At 44.0% G+C, this 21412-nt stretch overlaps 1 protein-coding gene and 1 long non-coding RNA gene across 3 annotated transcripts in view; one reads left to right on the top strand and one right to left on the bottom strand.

Moving 5' to 3' along the window:
• The window catches only part of LOC146790096 (uncharacterized), a 40037-nt gene extending 24681 nt beyond the window's left edge, over window positions 1–15356 (bottom strand). Inside the window, exon 1 of the long non-coding RNA XR_014969528.1 lies at window positions 15079–15356. This is a non-coding gene — a long non-coding RNA (uncharacterized LOC146790096). The remainder of the gene's footprint in view (window positions 1–15078) is intronic.
• Window positions 15236–21412, top strand: part of SLX4 (SLX4 structure-specific endonuclease subunit) — a 432160-nt gene continuing 425983 nt past the window's right edge. For both annotated transcript variants that reach the window (XR_014969527.1, XM_085628449.1), the window contains exons 1-2: window positions 15236–15598; window positions 18291–18945. Coding sequence is in view for 1 of the 2 variants with exons in the window: in XM_085628449.1 (XP_085484575.1) it covers window positions 18456–18945 (490 nt within the window). In the remaining variant the exon portion in view is untranslated. The remainder of the gene's footprint in view (window positions 15599–18290; window positions 18946–21412) is intronic.

Genomic DNA, 21412 nt, shown 5'->3' with positions numbered 1-21412 from the left:
TACCACCGCACATCACTTCCGCATCTTTTTAATTGCAGTTTAATGCAGGCGCGAACTCGACTCAAGGTAATGAAGTACTTTACATAAGCACGTATTTACTTTACGAGGTCTCATTTTTTTTTTCCTTATAGCCACGGGGAGATTACGCGATTTGCCAACGCCAAGACTCGAACCTGGTTCCCCAATTCCAAACTCTGAAACTCTGACCTTAATGCCACATCTTCTCCCATATAAGTGCACGAACAGAGTTAGGGGGTCACAGCCTGGTGCCCATTTTGTATACTAAGCTTATCTGTGTTTCAGAGTAGCCCATTATTAAAAATATCCCACTAAAATGAGAAATCCAGAAAGTTTCCAAGTTATGCCACAACGGACCGGCTAATGGTACCAATCTAGGGGAAGAGTTTCCTCCCTTTGCCTTACGAGGAAGCTCTATAGTGTCTTATCCTGCGTGCTCACAACTTTAACCCTTTATCCACCCAACCTGACCGCGATAGGAACCAAGATGAATAAGACTGACTGGTTCAAAAACACCAGCAAAAATAGTTGTGAATATGCTTCTTTGGAAAGAGTAGGCACATCCCTGCAGTTCTATAACATGATTCGGGAATAAAACGTCTTTGTAAAAGGCTATTCAGAAATACACAGCCATACACTGTGCTTGAGTTGTACTTCTGTGCCACATACAAAGAAATGTAGAAAACGGTTGTGAAAGAGAATGCCGCAGACATTTTGCTTGTAAATTATTTAAGTAAGCGATATTTTAACAGTGAAAATCTATACCCAAAATAACTTTAAAAATAAAGCTAACTTATTTTGCTCTACGTGTCCTCTTTATGTAATACAAATGTATTTCACTTCAAATACCTATGTTTTTCATTTCAAACGTGGAGAAGGTATATTGCTTTCACTTTATAAATATGTAAACAGCAAAAATGGTATGACATAAATTTGTTCCATGGTGCAAATATCTTAAAGCACAAGCAACAAAAATTGCATCTATGACGTATCCTGTTTTGGGAGAAGGGCAAAGTTTCTTTAACATGGCCCCAGAGATAAAACATTTGCCTTTCTAGTTGGACAAGCTTCTTCTAAGGCTAATCACGCCCAAAAACCTTATATTCTCTGAAGTGAGGAACAAAGTAATGGAAATTTTAAAATTCCTCTGCATTATGTTTGCTGAGCGCAGGTACAAAGCCGGAGGCTTGTTCGCGTGTATCTGCAGGGGCTGCAGCGGGTGGTCGCTTTCTGCCTGCAAGCTGTTTGTACCCGTCATGGAGGAAGAACATTCATGTTCTGTCGGCTGGGTCTGCTTTCTGTCTCTTTCAAACTTCCTTGATGTCTGTTCACCAACCCCTGACAGCGATTGGCCGCAGTGCTTCTTATACAAATAAACAAGTGCGAGGGCACAATGTATTGATCAGGTCACTGCAGGTTGCACTACCAACTGGAACTACAATCTCTGCAACATGCCAGTATAAACGCTCTCTACTAAACATCGCACTTTATAGACAGGTTTACAATTCCAGGCTACACAAAGCAGTAAAAATGGCTTGGATGCGCCAGAATTATGTTTTAAATGTGCATTTAAATATGTGAAAGTAAACGCTGGTGTCGAGCATCCGCAAACACCGGCACAAATTAAGCTTTTGAAATTTGGTGCATTTGGCTTTTCCTTCTGTTGACAGCTTAGAGTTTTTCACAATCAGTCCCCATTTTAGCTTACTTACAAAGAATCACCAAATTAAACAAGCATTGGCATAGACAATAGGTCTCGCTTTTGGGACCGTAGCATCATTTAGAGTAATATGTGTTGATGCATGCTAGTATTTCACAAAAATATTAATAATGGAAAATAAGTGTAACTAGTTTTGATAAGATTATGGGAAACAAAAATAAACAAGCATTGGTAAAGCCAGTAGTTCTGAAATTGTTGGTCAGCCTTTTGGTTTGTCAATGCGTGATTTGTTTTGGCATGGTTTTTGTAAAACATTATTAGTGTGGGAGCTGCTGGGCCCTTGCCATTATAACAAACATTGGCAAAAGCTAAAATTGTTTCGGTCTCAAAAAGCACACATTGCATATTAGTTCCTGGCACTGAACAAAACAACTGTATCGATATGCTCCTTGTGAAAGAACAGAATGCTGTCACTCCCAGTGAAGCTAGCCGATAGACAGAAAGAGACAACATTTTAATACACACAAAAGGTCATGGTTAACGCCAGACCTATAGGGGCCCAATTACTAAATAAAGTTCAACCATGTCCTTGGATTAAGTGCAGATGTACAACTTTCGTGAATTGACAAGACTTTACAGAAGAAGGCCAAGAAATAGTACTCCTAGAAAATATTTGTGAACTGCATTTTAGCATAATTAAATATGCAGGTGTAGATTTGCTCATGCAAAGATCTGGGTGTTTGCAAGTTCAATTTCCCTCTAACCACTTATTTCCCAACCCTTGAAGAAGTTTTAGGTCTCCCATTGTCAGGAGTAAATATCCAACCTTTCTCAGTATGGGAAAAGATTAGAGAAGAGTTGGTGAAAACTCTTAAAACATGCAAGTTAGTAGATTTGCACAGACTCAGACCGGTCTTCCAAACCTGGAACTACTGCTTACCATTACCTTCAGCCCCAATATGTAGATCTGCGGAAACATGGCAACATAAGGGAATTGCTTGTATTCAAACCCTTCTATGAAGGAGCCCTGGCATAAACAGAGAGGCGATTTCAGAGCTCTACTATATGGAGAGATTGCTGTCATAATTTGTTGCAGCATTACATTGCACAAAAGGGACAAATGGATTTTGTTACAGGACAAGTAGATTAATGAAGCAACCTGCCCCATGAGCAAGTAGATATTATATTAAATTCCACACCCCTGGACTTTGCCAGATATTGATATGTTCTTCGGGCTTATTTTGCCCCCTGATATGTGGAGAACAATATGTAAAATAGATGACAATGTGGTGATAACAGGGAACATTTAGAAGAAATAGATGCGGACAGGGAGCCTGCGCAGAAACCTCAGAAGGAGATATTAGATCTTCCTAAAGTTATTGTGACTAAGTTGAAGACTCTCATACCTCCCAAGAAAATAGATTGGACTACGTTAGTGTCTTGTAAACAGAAGAAAGATGAATCAGTTTCTGATTTCTTTTCTAGATTTGAGGAGACATTCCATTATTTTAGAGGCCAGTCATTGGCCGATGATATGGGTAAGCATTTGTTTGTTGACAAATTTGTTGCTAATATGTTACTGGAAATAGCTATTCACCTTAAGGCCAGTGAGAATTCTTGGACCACGTCTTCCCCAGTTTCCCTTTTGACCATGGCCCAATATTATGAGCGATAGGAACAGGAAGCGAAAGGCAGGGAGGATACGAAAGTTAAAGAATTAAAGACAAAAGTTATGATGGCTCAAGTATATGGTCCAGCATTTAGGGGAGGTGGAAGTGCAATGTATACACCCGGAGCGCTCCCTCTTTCTGGAGCAAATTTGTCTCATGATCAGTGTGCGTATTGTAAAGAGACTGGGCATTGGCATTCCGAGTGCCCTCTTTTGCGAGGTCAGTAGTACCAGCAGGGAAGTATGAGAGGACGCCCAGGGAATTCAGGAAACAGGGGAGGTGTAGGAGCTCGTCCCAGGTTTGAGGCAGTTGAACAAGGACCAAATTATTCTAATACCTTTGATAGACGAAATCACTACCAAATATCTGATTATTCTGCTGATGCACTTGCAGATTCAAGATTACGCATAGGGATGCCTAGGATGGGGGTAAGGGACCGGTTGAGGTGCCAGTAGATCAAATGGGTCTTTATGTTGACACAAATGTCTTGGGATCTACTGATCGGTTTCTGAATGATACAGGGGCTACACGTAGTTCTCTGTCTAAAAGATTGGTTCCTAGGGCTCCCCTGTCCAGCACAATGATAACATTGATAGGGTTCGATGGAACACCTACACCTAGCCCGCTTTCACAGCCACTTGAATTCTGACTTGACAAATTCACTGCAGCATGTTCATTTTTGCTTTCCCCTAACACGCCGGACAACATTGTGGGTATCGATATGCTTAAATATTTTCGTGTTACAATACGTCGTTCTTCGGAAGGTGTGCGTGTTATATTGAATGACAATTATCCAATGGTTGAGAGGTCCTGTCTTATCAATGAGGATGCCGCTCTGGCGTCCTTACCTTGTACTCTGTGGGCCACATCAGATACTGACATGGGTCAAATGGTTATTCCACCTGTGCATATTCAAGTAAGGGAAGGTGTCACAATGCCTCTTTAATACAAAATATCCCGAGAAGGTGAAGAAGCATTAGCACACATTGTTCAGGATTTGATCAAAGTGGGGGTAGTGAAAGAAGTCCCCTATAATACTTGCAATAGGCCTATCCGTCCTATTTTGAAAAAAGACACTGACACTAAAATTTACAGATTCATTATTGATTTGCGGGCGGTTAATAAAATTGTAGTGCCGCAATATCCGGTAGTTTCTGATATCACAACCCTTCTCACTATGGTCCCTCCCACTACATTTTCGGTGATCGATTTAAAAAATGCATTTTTCTCAATACCCATTCACCCTGAAAGCTTTTATCTGTTTGGATTCACATTGAAAAATAGATCCTTCCAGTTCTGCAGAGCTCCACAGGGTTATGCAGAGAGTCCAAGCATTGACAGTCAGGCATTAAAAATACGGCTTGATTCCTTTCCTGTACCAAAAGGGGTGGCCCTTATCCAATACGTCGACGACATCTTGTTAGCTGCAGATACCCCTGAGCAGTGTGAAGAAGGAACACTGTTATTGTTATCATTTCTTGCCTCTCATAATCAAAAAGCATGCGAAAGAAATTGCAATATTGTAGACAGCAGGTTACCTATTTAAGTCACCTCCTGTCTAAGGAGGGACGTGCACTCACACCACATCACATTCAGACCATTTTAGATACTCCTGTGCCCCGTACTCAGAAGGATGTCCGTGCACTGATTGGCCTTACTTCTTTTTGTAGGCAGTGGATCCCCAGTTTTTCACACATTATTAAATCTTTGTTGTCCCTTTTGTCTAAAGACACTCGGATGCCCCTCCCATGGACTACTGAATGTCAGAATGCCTTGGAACAGTTACACCAAGCTCTTTGCTCTGCACCAGTATTAGGATCTCCAGACTACACGAAGACTTTCACACTCTATGTACAAGAGAGTGAAGGTTGTGCCCTCTCGGTTTTAACACAGATACAAGGTGATAAACAACGTCCTTGTGCATATTTCTCAGCTGTCCTTGACCCAGTCGCTCGCGTGCTGCCTGGATGTTTCTGAGCGGTGGCAGCAACGGCTGTATCTATATGTCAGAGTGAAGGAATAGTGTTGTCGCACAAACTGCTTGTATTAGTACCCCATTCATTTGATGCTTTACTAAATCAAACGAAAACACAGCATTTGACTAGGGCTCGCTTGACTGGATATGAATTGACTCTTTTGGCCCCTCATAGCACATTGAAAAGATGTTCGACACTAAATCCTGCTACACTACTACTATTTCCAGCTACTCAGCCTCAGTCGCAAGAACCACAATTGTACATTTCTCACTGAAGAGCAAACAAAGGGTCGTGTTGACCTACAAGATACTCCTCTCTCTATTGTTGATGGGGAGTTATGGGTTGATGGGTCATGTTTGAAATTACCCGATGGCACTACATCTGCTGCCTATGCCATTACGACACTTTAGACAGTAGTTGAGACAGCTCGCATCCCACAGAAGTCGGCCCAAGCGGCCGAACTGATTTCACTGACGAGAGAATGTGAGCTTAGTACAGACTTACTTGTCAACATTTTCAGCGACAGCCAGTACGCATTTGGGGTGGCACACAATTTTGGCCGCTTATGGAAAGAAAGGGGTTTCCTCACCTCACATGGGACACAGATAGTGCATGGAGAATTAGTGCATAATCTTCTTACTTCCCTAACCTATCCTAAGAAAGTGGCAATTGTTAAGTGTAGTGCACACTCAGGAACATGGACTTGGACTGGATGGTTCGGGAACTTATTTTCTGTATGGGGTCTGAAAGTATTATCAGCCTTAGTCATAATTATTGCAATTATCTTCTCTTGTTGTTTATGCATACAATGTGGACCAATGTTATGTTCCCTCTGTATTTCCACTTGTGTACCATCTAAAACAAATGTCTGAAATGCAAATGCCCGTTTAGCAATGGAACGAGAAATTTTTTAAATGATGTTGATATTCACAATGTATAGCATACCCCTTAGAAGGGACAAGAAAATGTCTTAGCTTATGCTAAAAGGGTTGTCTGTGGAAACGTGTAATATTTTACGTTCGCATAGGCAAAGCCATTTTTGCTGTGGCTTCCATTTAATTTCCTTCATAATTCTTTCGTCCTCTGCTGTTCGCCTTTTCACCCTGCTTGAGTCATCAACTTTAGTTGACCTCTTTCGACATGGCTCAGCAATGTACGTGCTGGGGGATTTGCAGCTGCCAGTGCACCTGGTCTTAGAGGCTTTCTATTGATTGTTTACTGCTGCCATAAGCATTCCTGCTCCCCCTCCCTATTTGCTGACCAAGTGGTCATCCATCTGCCCTTGTTTGCCGATAGCTATTTCTGTGTTTAAACTTGTTCTTTCCATTTCTGTCTATATGCTTATATTGCAACAAAACTGTATATAAGGATGATGGTTTGAGAGTTCAGTGTACCTCCTCCTACAATACTTGAGTGTTGTGTGGATGTGGTACCAATCATGAGTGATTAATAAACTTGTTGTTTTACTTCAGCTCCAGTGCCGATCTCTCTTTTGTTAGTCTTTGAACCCGTGGACAAGAGGGTGCTCACTTTCGGGTACATTTCCACACAATCAGCCATCACGTTCTTGATGTCAGGAATATATTCAATCCTGTAACAATACTCCTGCATTCTATACCACCATTTGGCAATCCTAGGAGTTGCCCTGCCAGCTCCCTTTGTTGTAAATGTATCTATCAAAGGGTTATGATCCACTTGGAGGACAAACTCAGTGCCCCACAAGTATTGTCAGAAATGATTTACGCCTCACCAACAGGCAAGAGCCTCACGCTCCACAAGAGAGTATGATGCTTCTGCATCTCTGAGACTACGACTAGCAAATGCCACAACTTCTCTGCCCTTACTTCGTTACAATAACACTGCTCCCAAACCATATTGACTAGCATCCGTAATGATTAGATTATGATCCCTGGTGTTAAAAGGTTTGAAAGGAATAGCATTGGCACGTTTGTGAATTCCTGTTCACACAACTCATGCCACACATCTTTCATTCTTTTTCAACAATTGCCGCCCAACATGCGTCCTTTGTGCACATCTGGGAATGAAACGATAACCGAATTCCATTAATCCCATGAATTACCTCAATTGGTTTTTAACTTGGGGAACCGGCGCTTAAAAGTGGCCTTAACCAAACTATCCTTGGGTTCCACACCCACAGCAGATAATTTATGGCCAAATAAGTGTCATGGAATACTCCAAATTGCACTGGTCAGCCTTTAGTGGGACACCCTTCTGTTCTAGGACATTCAAAACACAGGCCAACCGAATGTCATGGTCGAGTTTGATGTCGCTGAAAACCAACACATCATCCTGGAAACATAAGATGCCCCCTGTATCTTTAAATAATTCCATGAACCACTGAAAAACAGCTGACGCAGAGGCCAAACTAAATGGCGCGAATCCTAATGGAGAACTATTTGATGGTAAGTCGAAGTCATTTCAAGAGTTGAAAACCAAGTGGCACCCTTAATCAATGACAACATTTCTGTTATGTTGGGTAGAGGGTGGCGATCTACCCAGATGATCCTTGAGGTCGACACACATTCTCAAATTTCCGTTGGGTTTCCTTGCCAAAATTATGGGCGACACCCATTCTGAGCTTTCTATAGGCTCTATAGTGTACTGCTCTTGTAACAACCAATTCTATCCGTAACTCTGCCCTGACAGCAAGAGGGACTCTTCTCACTTTATGCACTACTAGATCAACTCCAGACTTCAGCTATATGCTGTGTTTGAAATCCTCCAATTTTCCAAGGGTTTCCGTAAAGACCCTGGGAGATTTTGCCACCAACTCCAAAGGTTGCACTTCACATACACACAAAAAGTCCTTTTTTTCACATTAGATGGTCTGGACTATTGGGGTCCAGAATGATTCACAAATGGGGTTGTTCTAACCACCCCAACACAGATGAGCCATGCTTAGCCATGTACACAATGGCAGAAGTGGAACTTCCTTTAAATGAAAGAATGGAATTAAATTCCCCTAGTACCTCAATGGGGTTTCCACCATATGCTAAAGGTATAAAGGAAGAGTTCACAAGTTCCAAAAATAAGTAAACAAACTAAAATTCTTCCAATCCTCAGTACCAACCAACGTAAAGGGAGATCCAGAATCTGCCATCATATCAACTCTAACATTATTGATCAATATTTGACAGTAATGCCTCTTAATTGTGCTAACATCCATTTGCATGACTTCAATTACATCTAGGGATTGGGCTTGAATAGTATCAGTACATAAGACCACACTTTCATCACTTGAATCTGATAATTTATACACCCCGCCCTGTTCACACACATTGCTTACAGTCTTAGCTTTAAATGTTTTTGCTATGGTTCTAGATCTGCATACCTGTACAAAATGCCCTTCTTTTTGCAGCCTGAACATATTTTGTCAAGAGCCGACACACTAGAGAATTTCCCAAATGGTTGGCATTGCCACACCTATAACATAGTAAAATGTTCCTTTTTAAACTTTTTTTTTCCAACAAGCACACACGACGGATGTCATATTTTTAGATGGTTCACCCACAAAGGAATTTTGAGACATAAATGATGCTGTACTCTCTAAACCCTGCTGCTAATTCCACAGCCTTATGTAAGGTGAGGTCAGGTGTGGTTAACAAAACCATTTGAATTTTCTTGTTGTTGGTGGTATGTTCCACTATTTGGTCTCTAATTAGTTCTTCTTCAAAATCCTTAACTCACATGTGGATGCTAATGATCTCAAAGCACCTACATAAGTCTAAATGGTCACTCCAGGTAGTTGATGTCGCTTGTGAAATTTATGTAGGTCCTGAACCACATTTTTATGTTGTTTAAACCTTGTATTTACATTTTCGACACAGACATTTACTCATCCACCACAACATCTTATCCTCATATGCATTGCTGTGGTAAATGTTTCAATATTTTTCTACCATCTGATCCTAAACAATGATATAATAAGGCATTTTTATTTTTGTAAGTAAACTCCTCACCATCCATAGCAGCCATTTATGCTTCAAAAACTTTTTTCCATAACTCCCAGTCAACACCAGCATTAGTAGTACTAGGGGAAAATGATGGTGGTGGTACAATACTTTAAATGCTCCTCTGAGAATACCTCTCCGCTGTGATCAAGACAGCTCCGCTTGCAGTGCCCGCTGTGTACTGCCAAAGCAGATTTCCCCCAGCCTTCTCTGCGAGGCAAAGAGAACTTGTTGAAACTGACGCGACGGGGTCCAATCCAGATTCAGTGGTGTCCAGGAAACTCCACACACTCCAGCCTGCAACAGATACACAGCACGACAAGACTCCAACAGCCACGCAGTGGGCCCGGGCCTCTAGAGAAGATGCAGCGGAGTTCAGTAGAAATGCCGAGGATGTGTGTGGGACCCTGCCAGTCCGCTCGTCACCAATGCAAACATACCAATACGCATAAGTTAGGTTGACTTGTTTCTTTATTCTTAAGCATCTTAGGTACTGGACTGGCAGGTTCACAATAACTACATCTCCCTGTTCAAGGTACATTCCAAGCGCGCAGGGAAAGATTCAATACAGCATTCCACATTCCACCAACCCAAGAAGAACAGATCTCAACAGGCTTCAAGCAAGAGTACATATAACACAAGAAATAATTTGGAGCACTATACCTGGCTGTCATCAGCCTTCCCGGATGAGCCGCTTAAGGGAAGACAAAAGGCCCAGGCTCTGCCTAGAAACTTTTCCTAACAACTGAATGACCCCCAATCACTTACAATCAACCAAACAACAGTGCTCAGGAAGGACTAATCAACAAACTCCTGCTAAATAGCTCACAAAGAATTTCCAAAGAGAACCTTGTCTCCACCCTTTTAACACTTCAGTTCAGGAATGCCAGCAATATTCGTCCACTGTCTTGAGAGACTCCATCTTGGGGGTTCTAAAATTAAACAGCATGGCGGGATAAGAAATAGGGCTTTTTTATCATTGTCTTCCACGGAAAGAAACGTCCTTTATCACAGAAACTACAAAAGGCAGCGATGAATAATAGGCATGGTTTACCATTGCACACATGCTCCTTAGTGTCAGCTACCCTGAAGCCCCTTAGGGGTACGGGCATGGGCGTCCGCAGAAATTTTTCCAGGGGGGGGGCCAACCTGGCAAATGAAGGGGCGTGGCTAATGTTAATCAATGGGGGCGGGGCTAAAATGGCAGACAATCAGGATCGGGTAATGTTCAGGCCAACCTGAGAAAAACAAGCATTGGCATAGCCAATAGGTCTCGCCTTTGGGACCTTATGACTGACTCACTGACTGAAGAACTTATATAGCTCACTTTTGCCGAGGCGTCTTGGCGCTGGGTAAGTATGATGCCGGCAGTATAAGTATTTAGTTCTGCAGCAGGTCCCAAAGGCGAGACCAATTGGCTATGCCAATGCTTGTTGTTATATCTGGGCATGTTGAGAGGCTAGGGGACTGGGTCTCGATGTCTGGTTGGGAGCACAGCAATGACCTACTCAATTTGAATGCATAGGTAATACAACCGGAGGGGTGAAATGAAAGGTTCGCTACCAGGAATAACAGGAAGGTAGAAAGTTAGGCTGGTTAGAAAGATAAGGAGGGGTAGAGACAGGCATGGTGGTGAGGGGAGAAACAGATGCATGCTAGGAGAGCGCTGTGAGGGAGTTAGGCGAAATGGGAAGAGGCACTGAAAGGTGGGTCGGGTAAAGACCGTAGTAAGGCAAACAGAAGGGTAGCGAGGGGTGAAGGGTAGACAAAGAAGTGAGGTGTAGAAGAAAAAGATTCAGGAGCAGCGACAGGTAAATCAAAGCTGGAGAGGGGAGAATAATGCAGTCGTAGAACGTGAGGGGGCCAGGTAGAGAGAGGGAGAGGTGTGTCATAGATATGTAGAGACAGCTGAGGAAGAGGGAATAATAAAGACTGAGGTAGACAGGTGAGGTAGAGGGGTGCGTTGATATAATGGAAGTGCAGAGATGTGCCACAGATGTTACTGAAGAGGAAAAGAAGTAGAGATATTGAGAAAGATGTAAGGCACTAAAAGAAGTAAGGGGGTGAACAGAGGTAGAACGAGTGGAAGGGGAGAGAACACGTAGAAGATGAATGGCAGGGTAAAATGAGCGATCAGGCAGTGAGTGTGAGGAGTGGGATACAGAGGCATATGTGGCAGTGAGCGTGATGTGCGGGGTACAGAGGGATATGTTGTGGCAGTGTGCACAAGATGCGGGGTACAGAGGGATATGTTGTGGCAGTGCGCACAAGGTGCGGGGTACAGAGGGATATGTTGTGGCAGTTAGCGCAAGGTGTGGGGTACAGAGGGATATGTTGTGGCAGTTAGCGCGAGGTGTGGGGTACAGAGGGATATAAGGCAGTAAGCGCGGGCAGGGCCGGCTTAAGCGCTCGTGGCGCCCAGTGCGACAATGCTTTTTGGCACCCCCAATGACCACCTCCACTACAGGTTCTTCATAACCATCCTTTCACAGCGCCCCTCAAGCCTCCGTAACCATTCAGTCTCAGGTGCATTTAATTCATTTTATAGCGCCGCTCCTATCCATGTAAGGTGTCAGAACACTTTACATTACACAGATTACATAGAGACAAACAATCATAAGTGTGTAAACAGTGCATAGGAAATGTTACATAAGAGAGAGGACAAGAAGGTGTAGGAGTCACAGGTCATCCGTTCAGGTAGGCAGGATAGTTTAAGAGGGCTTGGCCAGGAGAATCAGAAACCTAGAATTTAAAACCTAGCACCATGGATGGGGGGTTCCCTTTATTAATAAGAATTGATTTCTACCCAAATTAACCCATTTTGCCACATTAGGATAATGAAAAGCTGGGGGGAAATCATAACGCTCTAGCCCATACCCTACAGTTTGCATGCATCTTTCATAACAGTTACTTGCTCACTGTTCCACATTAGGATTTTAACTCATAAAGAGTTATCAACAATATGGTCTCTCTGACAAAAGTGTGACCCACTGACCTATTTACATTACATTATACGCACTTTGTGAGCTGCACGTTCTTTGCAGCAAGCATAGTAACCCTCTGCGCTACCTTAGGATGAGTAGAAACTTCCATTACACAAAACTTCGATCTCTCCCTCTCTAAGAAGTGCATTAATCACTGCAGTCATTTAGACATTTTTATTGGTGGCTGAAAATTTCTAGGAGTCCAGGAAAGAAGCAGGTGCTTTTAAAATCATATTAGCGCCCCCTACACAAAGTCAGCACCCGGGGCGGTGGCACCGGTCGCACCGCCCTAGAGCCGGCCCTGAGCGCGGGGAGTGGGGTACAGGGGGATATGAGGCAGTGGGGAGTGGGGTGCAGGGGGATAGGAGGCAGTGAAACACAGGGTCAGCATGTCCTGCCAGACATGATAGGGTGCATACTGGCAGATAGATATGTTATTGACACGAGTCTGTGTACGTTTTGGTGGGATCTGAAATCTGGGCTATGGCGCAACCTCAATTTTTGACTTGGGAGAATAATGCATCGACCCCCCCAGAACTTCATTCAGAAGACCTCTTGCTCTCAAGCTACACTGTGTTAAAAGCAGTGCTTAATTTGAGCCGGTGCTTTCCGGTGCTCAGCACCGGAACTTATTTCACAGGGCCGGGGCTATGATTTCTGAACCTGCAGGTGGTCGTCTCAATATTAATTATTCCATTCCAAAATATAAAGTATAACATACCTTGCCATGGTGACTGGCTGGTATGTGTTCACAGGCAGGCATACACCGGTTCAGGCAGGCATGATTGTGTATCACCACGTTAGTGATGATGTCATCACACCTGTCACGAATTCAAGAAGTCATCGTCAAAAAATGGCTTGCGTTCGATTCCCCGAGTCTGTTGCACCCTGCCATTGCCTGAGCCTCCCATTGGCTAATTGTAGGTGGGGGCTAGCTCATGACGGATTTCAGGCAAGGAAGCTCCGAGAGCTCATTTGGAACTTGGGAGTGAGGTCGCGAGGAAGAATAAACTAAATTAAGTGTGCATTTTCAAATTGCTTCGTGACCAGAGTGGTATAGATGGCAGCCCTACATTGCTGCTATCCGCAATGTGCTCAATACGGCTGTGGCCGAGCCCAACTTTTGTGCGCCATGGAGTCACCTGTTTGTGCGCTGCCCCCCAGCATGCTAATTGTTCAGCGCGTGAGTCCAGCAGGCGCCACAGCCATACACACCGGCATTGGCAGCATTACGGTCGGGGACAATGCTTGTGCTGTAGCAGTCAGGGTCACAGCAAGCTCAGCATTGGATGCCGATGCCGTTGTCACCCCTGGACCTACTAATTGCAGGAGGCACTAGCAGTGACCTAACCTGCTGTGCTGGAGCAGCCGCCTGTTCCGCAATGCACTGATTAATATGTGCAAAAAAGCATTTTATTTTGGTGTGCATTTCTTTTTTTTGCACTCGTGTCGTGTCGGTTTAGATAAAGAATTAAAATACATGTCACCTTGCCCTTCTTTAGGAATGACAAAATAGCAGGGACATGTACAGGCTAGAGACAGGGCTGAGAGCACTAGTAAAGATGAGAGAGAGCAAGAGCAAAGAGGGGAAAGAAACAAGGAGAAGAGAGGGATAAAACACAGCAGAGTAGAAGAAAAGGAGGAGAGCAAATCAGATACAGAGAGAAAGAGAAGGCAGACATGGTGCGCAGCAGACCGTGATAGAAGGGAGAAGATAGATTGAAAGGATGTAGAGGACAGGACATGGCAGAGAGAAAAAAAGAGCAGAGAAAGGATAAAACGGAGATACAGCTAATCACTGCTAGAAGAGTGAAAGTAAAGAGCCAAGATCGAGGGGAGAGAAAGCAGAATATGGATAAAAAGGAAGATGAAAACGGGCATGGGTAGAATGCATAAGGAATAGAGGGCAAATCAGAAATACAGGGAAGTAGGTAACACACCAGGTGTGACAAAGACGATAGAAAATGATTAGAGAGGTGAGAGGATAGACTCTTAGAGAAAAGACCTATGGGACAAACATCAGAGCATGGTTAGAAGATAGACTGAGGCACTGCTAGTGTTGAAGGTGGGGCACACCAGAGATAGAAGTGGGCTATGGCCTCCTTGGAAACATTTTCGGCACCGGCACTTCTGCTTTTGCAAATTAAGCACTGGTTAAAAGGAGGTCTTTGTGTCCAGACCTAACCACTCATGCTTGTGGCGCGCAGCTCAAACTGGCCATTGTCATTCTGTTTGTGATAATCAGCCACAGACAGCATGACAATGGGCAGGAGGGGCTGCGAGGAGGAGTGCGAGGCGCCCCATCAGGGAGTTGAGGCCTCTGGCAGGGAACAGCTCTGCTCCCTGCAGGGCCCGTAATTACGGACACAAGGCGTCCGTAAAAGCATGGATGGCCGCAAGGGGGGCAAGGAGGAGCACTCCAGGGGGGGGGGGCAAGCGCCCCTCCTTGCCCCCCCCCCCCCCCTGCGGACGCCCATGGGTACGGGTGCTATGCTGAATGAGATTTGCGTATAGGTCAGAGGAGCAACTACAGTCAAATTTCGGTGGGGTGGGGGACGAGCTTATTCTTCCAGCAATAGGCAGAGTGGCGTGTGGAGATGTAGGGGTGAAAAATCGACAAAGCCTCCTTAACATGTAAATGGTCTTTTAAAGAACTGTGAAGTACTCGGGTGCGGCTGCGATAAGCTCAAAAACTGACTGTGTGTCAGCCCAGGAAGCTGTCTCAGCCTTAAGCCCTTTGAGTCCTATGGGCACAGCAGGGTGCGAATCTAGCCAGTGTCGAGAAAACAGAATACCCACATGGATCTTAGAGAACGGTCACCGCATCTTTCCAGGCTCCGGTTACGCCAGGTATGGCAATCACATCCGACTTGAGCAGAAGCTAGGAGGGCCTCCCTATCAATTATTAACAGACGTGATAGAGTCAAGATATAACCCCTCCGCCCATAACATTCCTCCCGTCAGGAAGGGCAGAGGATAACAAAGCAAACTGCCACTGCCCGATCCGTAACCACCAATCTCAGGAAGACAACCTGCCAAAACACCGACATGCAGCACCAGAAAGTGCGGACAGACTCACGTGCAGAATGCACAGCCAATAGCACTTTGGAATTACTGTGTGGAGCACTAGGATTGGGTCACGTGCCCCCCCGATCCTCCAATCCGAGGTCATTTTACAGATTTGCCGAGCCTCCCGCTCCCAGACGACTCGTAGAATATGTTCCGCCTAGAGATTGGTTATTGACGACTCGGAAGTTCTAAAGTTATGGCCAAATGAATCCGTTAAAAAATCAACAGCAGCTGTAAGGCTGAACTCAGTGTAAGTAGCGAACATGTGTTCATTTGAAGAATGAGGACATTGCGGTTGGAAGAAGTTTGAGTGGGTTAAAGTGAAAGCATTCGGGCAGTTTAAAAGCATGTTTCGTTGTTTGCGAGATGCTGCAGTCCCAACCAAGCATCTTTAGGTATTGTAGTACTGTTTACAGTTAACTCGTGCACCCCTCTAACCCACCAGTTTACCTATGTACACACACATCTCAAGACGGAGCACAAAAATGGGGCGGGTGTGAGGCTATTTAAGTAAATTGATTTCTGAGTGAAAATGATGAAAAAACCTGGTGAAGGATTGGTAGAAGCAGGCGCTTAAAAGACAATCACTTGATGCCTCATCATAGGTTACTCGCATAAGGATCCTGTGCTCAGGCTTCCCAGGGTAACGTGCAGCCTGAGCCTCATCATTGGGTATGATGTAAAACCTGTGCCTCTTCTCTATAGTACCTTCAGTAAGAACCAACACCGGCTTGTAGGGGACCGACCACTTTTATGGCTGGTTTGCCGATGAACCAATAGTGGTAGGGCTCACCTTTACATTAGCAGTGAAATTGTGTGAATTCCTTTTTATTTATTCAATGCAGTTTTATATCGGCCAAGCTTTACCCTAAAGTGTCAGAACACTTTACAATAGAACCAATTACGTTAAATAAGAAGATTTACATACTGACAAGTTACAAATGCAATCTGGATAATAAAAAAATAAATAAGAGGTGGCAAAATTAGGTTAATACAGGTATAGAATATATATTTACAGTGTTGAGCTCAAGTAAATGCCAAGCGGCCTTGAGGGTCTTGAAAAATGGTTGAATTATTGCTGGAGGTGTCTTTGGAAGAGAAGATATTTAGGATTTTTTTGAAAGTCCGGATAGAGGCGGTTTTTCGGAGACTTGGAGGAAACAAGTTCAAAATTCAAGCCGCATTACCTGAGTAGTATTGAGCCATAAACTTTCCCTCTTTGAAAGTAGGAGGCTCGAGCAGTGCGTTTTCAGCATTGCATGAAGATCTAGAGCTGCCTGAGATTTTGAGTTTATTTGCTAGATAGTGTGGGGGGGAGAGTGTGCAAGGTTTTGTGGGTGATACAGACAGTCTTGTAAATTGACCTTGCTTTGACTGGAAGCCAGCGAAGAGAAAACAGTATGGGTGTGATGTGATCATTTCTTTTGGCCCCATACACGAAATGTGCCGCTTAATGGAGGATGGATGTAAAAGGGGAAAGGTGTTTTTTGCGGAGGCCAGCAAGGAGAGAGTTGCCGTAGTCCAATCTGGAGAGAGCCAGTAATTGGACCAAGGGTTTTAGGTCTTGCTCAGGAAAGAAACGCCAGATCTCCCAGAGAAGGCGAAGTTGGTAACATGCATTCTTGGCAATGGTATTGATTTGGGCATGTAGATTGAGCATTTCATCAGGTATGACACCTAGGGATTTAGTGCTGTTGACAACAATAGGTTTGTTGTTAAGTACGTTCAGATTGTCCATCCATGATTGAACAGGAGGAGGAGAAAATGAGGTGGGGAGAAGAAGGAATTCAGTTTTGGAAGGATTCAGAATAATTTGAAGAGTTGATATCCAATTTTGGATAGAGTGGTGTCGTGGATTGAGATGTCATGTGCGGAAGACACATTAAGGTAGATTTGGGTGTCATTAGCATAGACGCGATAATTAATCCCAGATTCTTTTTAGGAGATTTCCCAATTGTTCAATGAAAAGATTGAATAGGGTGGGTGCGAGGATAGAGCCTTGAGGGACGTTTTGTCTTACTGCCATTCAGCATGATGTGTGCAGGAAGAAAGATGTGCAAAAGCACAAATGTATGCAATGTATTTTAAAATTGTGATTTAACTTGTGTTGCAAAGATTAGATAAATAATTTATGACTGCAAAGAAATTCATAGAGTGTTTGTATTTTACTTGCACGTGTCTGGGCAGAACGCAAAAGACATGTTCTTCCTTGCTGATAGAACATTATGTATTTTAAAAAGTCACAATTTGTTGTGGATAACATGTATTGTGCAAAACAGTATAAATGAACTCTAGTTATCTGAACTATGTATAACCAAAAGAGTTAGTGAAATGTAGATATTCCACCTTTCCTGACTGATCGCAAAACATCCTAAGCTGAGCTCTCGTAGTTTTGATTCGCAAGTCCAGTATATCGTGAATAAAAGCAAACTCCATATCTTTAATGTGTTATTTTTCAAGTGTTAAAGTTAAGCTCACGGGACTAGCCTATAAAAATATTTTGTATTTATCTTGCTTCCTTACATGATTACCATCAGATCTGTTTCTCCTTTTGAGTCAGGCTAAAGAACAATGTACAGCACAAATTGGCCTAGTAATGGAATATCATGTCTCCAATCTTTTATATCCTTTGTATTGTGATTCCTTGTATTAGGCATTTTATCTGACTAACAAAAGAAATAAGCGTACAACTGTGAAGTCGAGAGTCACCTTTGTCTTTTGTTGTGCTAGTAAAAGGGACAGCAATTTACAGAATTCTTTGATGAAAATATGCCACCTCCTTAGAAGTACAATGGGAGAGTTTTGGTGTGGCAATAACCCTTTCGAGTGATTTTGCTTGCTTGTTTCAATATTTTTTCACCTGCCATAAGCTACCATTTTCACTGCCTTCCTCGGCACTTGCAGAGCTCCTTTAACTTTTTGTGTTCTTGTTTAACTTACAGCTAAGATCACAAATTCATCAGCATGAATGTGAATCAGTGTGGTTTCGTGACCGGTTAATGAGGAAAACAGTGGAGCATCTGATCAGAGCAAATGAGCTTCTGGTTTTATGGAAGCACGCAGAGAGAGACCTATATATGTAACCCTCACCAAAAAGATGGCATTGGATGCTATTGGACCTGGTTCAGTCACTTTTTGCGTTTTTTCTGCATATGGGCAAGAGACAGCAGCACAGTCTGCTCATATACTGCTGCGGTAAATCTTTGGATTGCAAGCTCATGGATGAATCGGACGATGAATTTACAGACCTATGTGCCAAGCTATTGCGAAGGGTGAAACGAAATGTGGCTGAAGACAATGGCAAGGCCAGCAGGAGAGGCCCTCAGATTGGTGCAAAAAGCACAGCAGCCCAAACCACATCAAAGAAGCCCAAACCGGCAGCAAAGAGCAAAAGCCAAGATGGGACTTGCAGAAGGAAGAAGGGACTATGCCCTGAGTCGGGGGGTGGTAGCAACGTGGCAAGGATGGAGCCAGAAAAATCGGATTCCAATGCAAAGGTGTCAGGAAGGAGTACTATGTTGCCCAGTGAAGAACTCAAAGCAGGAATACCCCCTTCAGAATTGCAAGAAAGGAAGGAGCAGCAGCGACCACAGTCTGGTAATTTGAAATATATTTATTTTGTACTTCGTCTAGTCATCTACACTTTTTAATGTATCTGTGTTTGACAGTGTGATTTCCAAACTCTGTCTGCTTACATTCAGTGTTGAGTGTAAATATAGTTATTTTTGCTGTAGGTTGAAATGTTGTCTGTTAGACACATGCTGCTTAGAATGGGGACTTTTTTAAAACACTTTATTTATTAAAGTTTTCACAGAGTGGTTGAGACCTAGGAAACAAAAACCCATTGCTGTAAGTGTTGTGGGTCATCTGATTCGCATGAAAAGAATTACAGCATTGCTCAATCATGTAGACAGTAGCGAAAGAAAAGAGCATCCATGACATTACAACAGTACGGTTGAGGAATTGAGGAGGGGGATTGAAAGTTAAACATCGTTGGCATGTGACAAAGTACGATCAGGTGTGGGTAATTGGATAGCTAAGAGGTGTCCGCTGACGTAAAGGGCGTTGTTTGTAACTCATGCAATGGGGCTCCTAATAGGGCTGTCTGCTTCTAAGGAAATCAGGTAAGTGCGGAGGGGTTGCCAGATACCTCTGGGTCTAGACGTAATGGGTCGTAATTGTGCATAATCAGTAGACTTGAGCATCGCTGCAGGACATTGTTTTGAGCCAAGCTAACCCCATTGTATGGCAATTTCACGTTTGGCCAGCAGCAGCGCTAAAGAAATAAACCTGCAGGAGGATTTGGGAAGGTCATGAGTGTTGTCCAATAGTGCCATAGCGGGATCAGGCTGGAGCGCAACATCTGTCATTGTAGGAAGGAGAGAGTAAACAGAAGTCCAATAATTGCTGATAATGGGGCATTTCCAGGTGAGATGTGCAAAGTCTGCATCAGGGGGTGCGCATTTGGGGCAGTGGGAAGGATGTGTGGGATCAATTTAAGCAACATCTGCTGGTGTAACATAAGCTCTGTGTAAACATTTAAAATGCAGAAGTTTATGTTTAGGATTGATGAATACCAGTTTCATCTTGTGAGCAGCAGTAGGCCCAAACCTTGTCAGGTATAGGATATCCCAGATCCGCTCTCCAGGCCTCGCAAACACGCTTAGTGGAGTCTGGTTTCAAAGTCAGCCAGACTCAATAGAGTCAGGATAGTAAATGGCTGCTGTGGTCGATTTTGATAATGTGTGAGAGGGGAAAACTTGTCTGGGCAAGAGTTTATGTGGGCACACAGGAGCGACGGGCATTATGTAGGCGTTGCAGGATAAAGTGGTCCATGTAGGTGGCTCGGTGGAAACGGGAGATAGTCTGCGTGTAAGAATACATGCCCATCGGGGAACACAGCTCCGATTGTATGCAATGCGTGGCGGGAGAAAACATTCCGAACAAGTTTTTCCTTTAGGTGGACCTATGAAGTACGAAGCCTGACTGTGCTGGGGCAACAATTTGATCCATCAGCAATGAGAGCAGAGTGGCCACCACCTTAGCAAAAATGTTACTATCCACATTGATGAGAGACAATGGTCGGTAAGAAGAACATAGATGGAGGTCTTTGCCAGGCTTCAATGATAGTGTCAAATGCAAAAAGAACAATTGATGGACAGAATGCAGAACAATGTCATACATTACAGAGATCTGGGCCTAAATCCATCGTTTTTTGCTCACCATGCCATTTCAATTTGGACCCAGCCAAATGCAAATCAGTCTTGACCCTGCACCCAATGGGAACAGTCCAGCCTGAACTGCCTGGCCAGGTCCTCCCTGGACTGGAAACGAGCATCCTAGGACCAGTTTCGGGCTTTCAGCCCTCATCAGCCAGGATAGCTTGACTCCAGTGGCATGGAGAGCACGGTACCCACGTCTGAGCATACCCGCCCCAGACGTGGGTCCCTGTACCACTGGATTCAAGCTAGCCTGGCTGATGAAGAGTAATACTCAGAAACCGGTTCCAGGATGCTTGGTTCCGGTCCAAGGAGGACCTGGCTTGGCAGTTCAGTCTGGACTGTTCCCATGAGGCACAGGGGCAAGACTGGTTTGCATACAGCTGGGTCTAAACTGGGGTGGCATGGTGAGCAAAAGAACAATGGATTTAACCCAAATCTCTTGACTGGGGGTGAATGTATGATTTAGTCAGCATTCCGTCCATCATTTGTTTGCCTAGCACTTTTCACCTTAAGTGGGATGGGTAAGCCCAGATGTGGGTCCCTTGCTCACTGTGCCACTGGATTCAAGCTAGCCTGGCAGATGATGGGTAATACCCAGAAACAGGTCCCAGGATGCTTGGTTCCGGTCCAGGGAGGACCAGGCTTGGCAGTTCGGTCTGTACTGTTCCCATGAGGCACAGGGTCAAGACTGATTTGCATATGGCTGGGTCTAAACTGGGTTGCATGCTGAGCAAAAGAACGATGGATCTAACCCAAATCTCTTGACTTGGGGTGAATGTATGATTTAGTCAGCATTCCGTCCATCATTTGTTTGCCTAGCACTTTTCACCTTAAGTGGGATG

This window comes from Triturus cristatus, chromosome 10, assembly GCF_964204655.1.
Source record: "Triturus cristatus chromosome 10, aTriCri1.1, whole genome shotgun sequence".
NCBI lineage: Eukaryota > Metazoa > Chordata > Amphibia > Caudata > Salamandridae > Triturus > Triturus cristatus.
The sequence above is the reverse complement of the archived record's forward strand: the minus strand, read 5'-3'. Positions and strand labels throughout refer to the sequence as shown.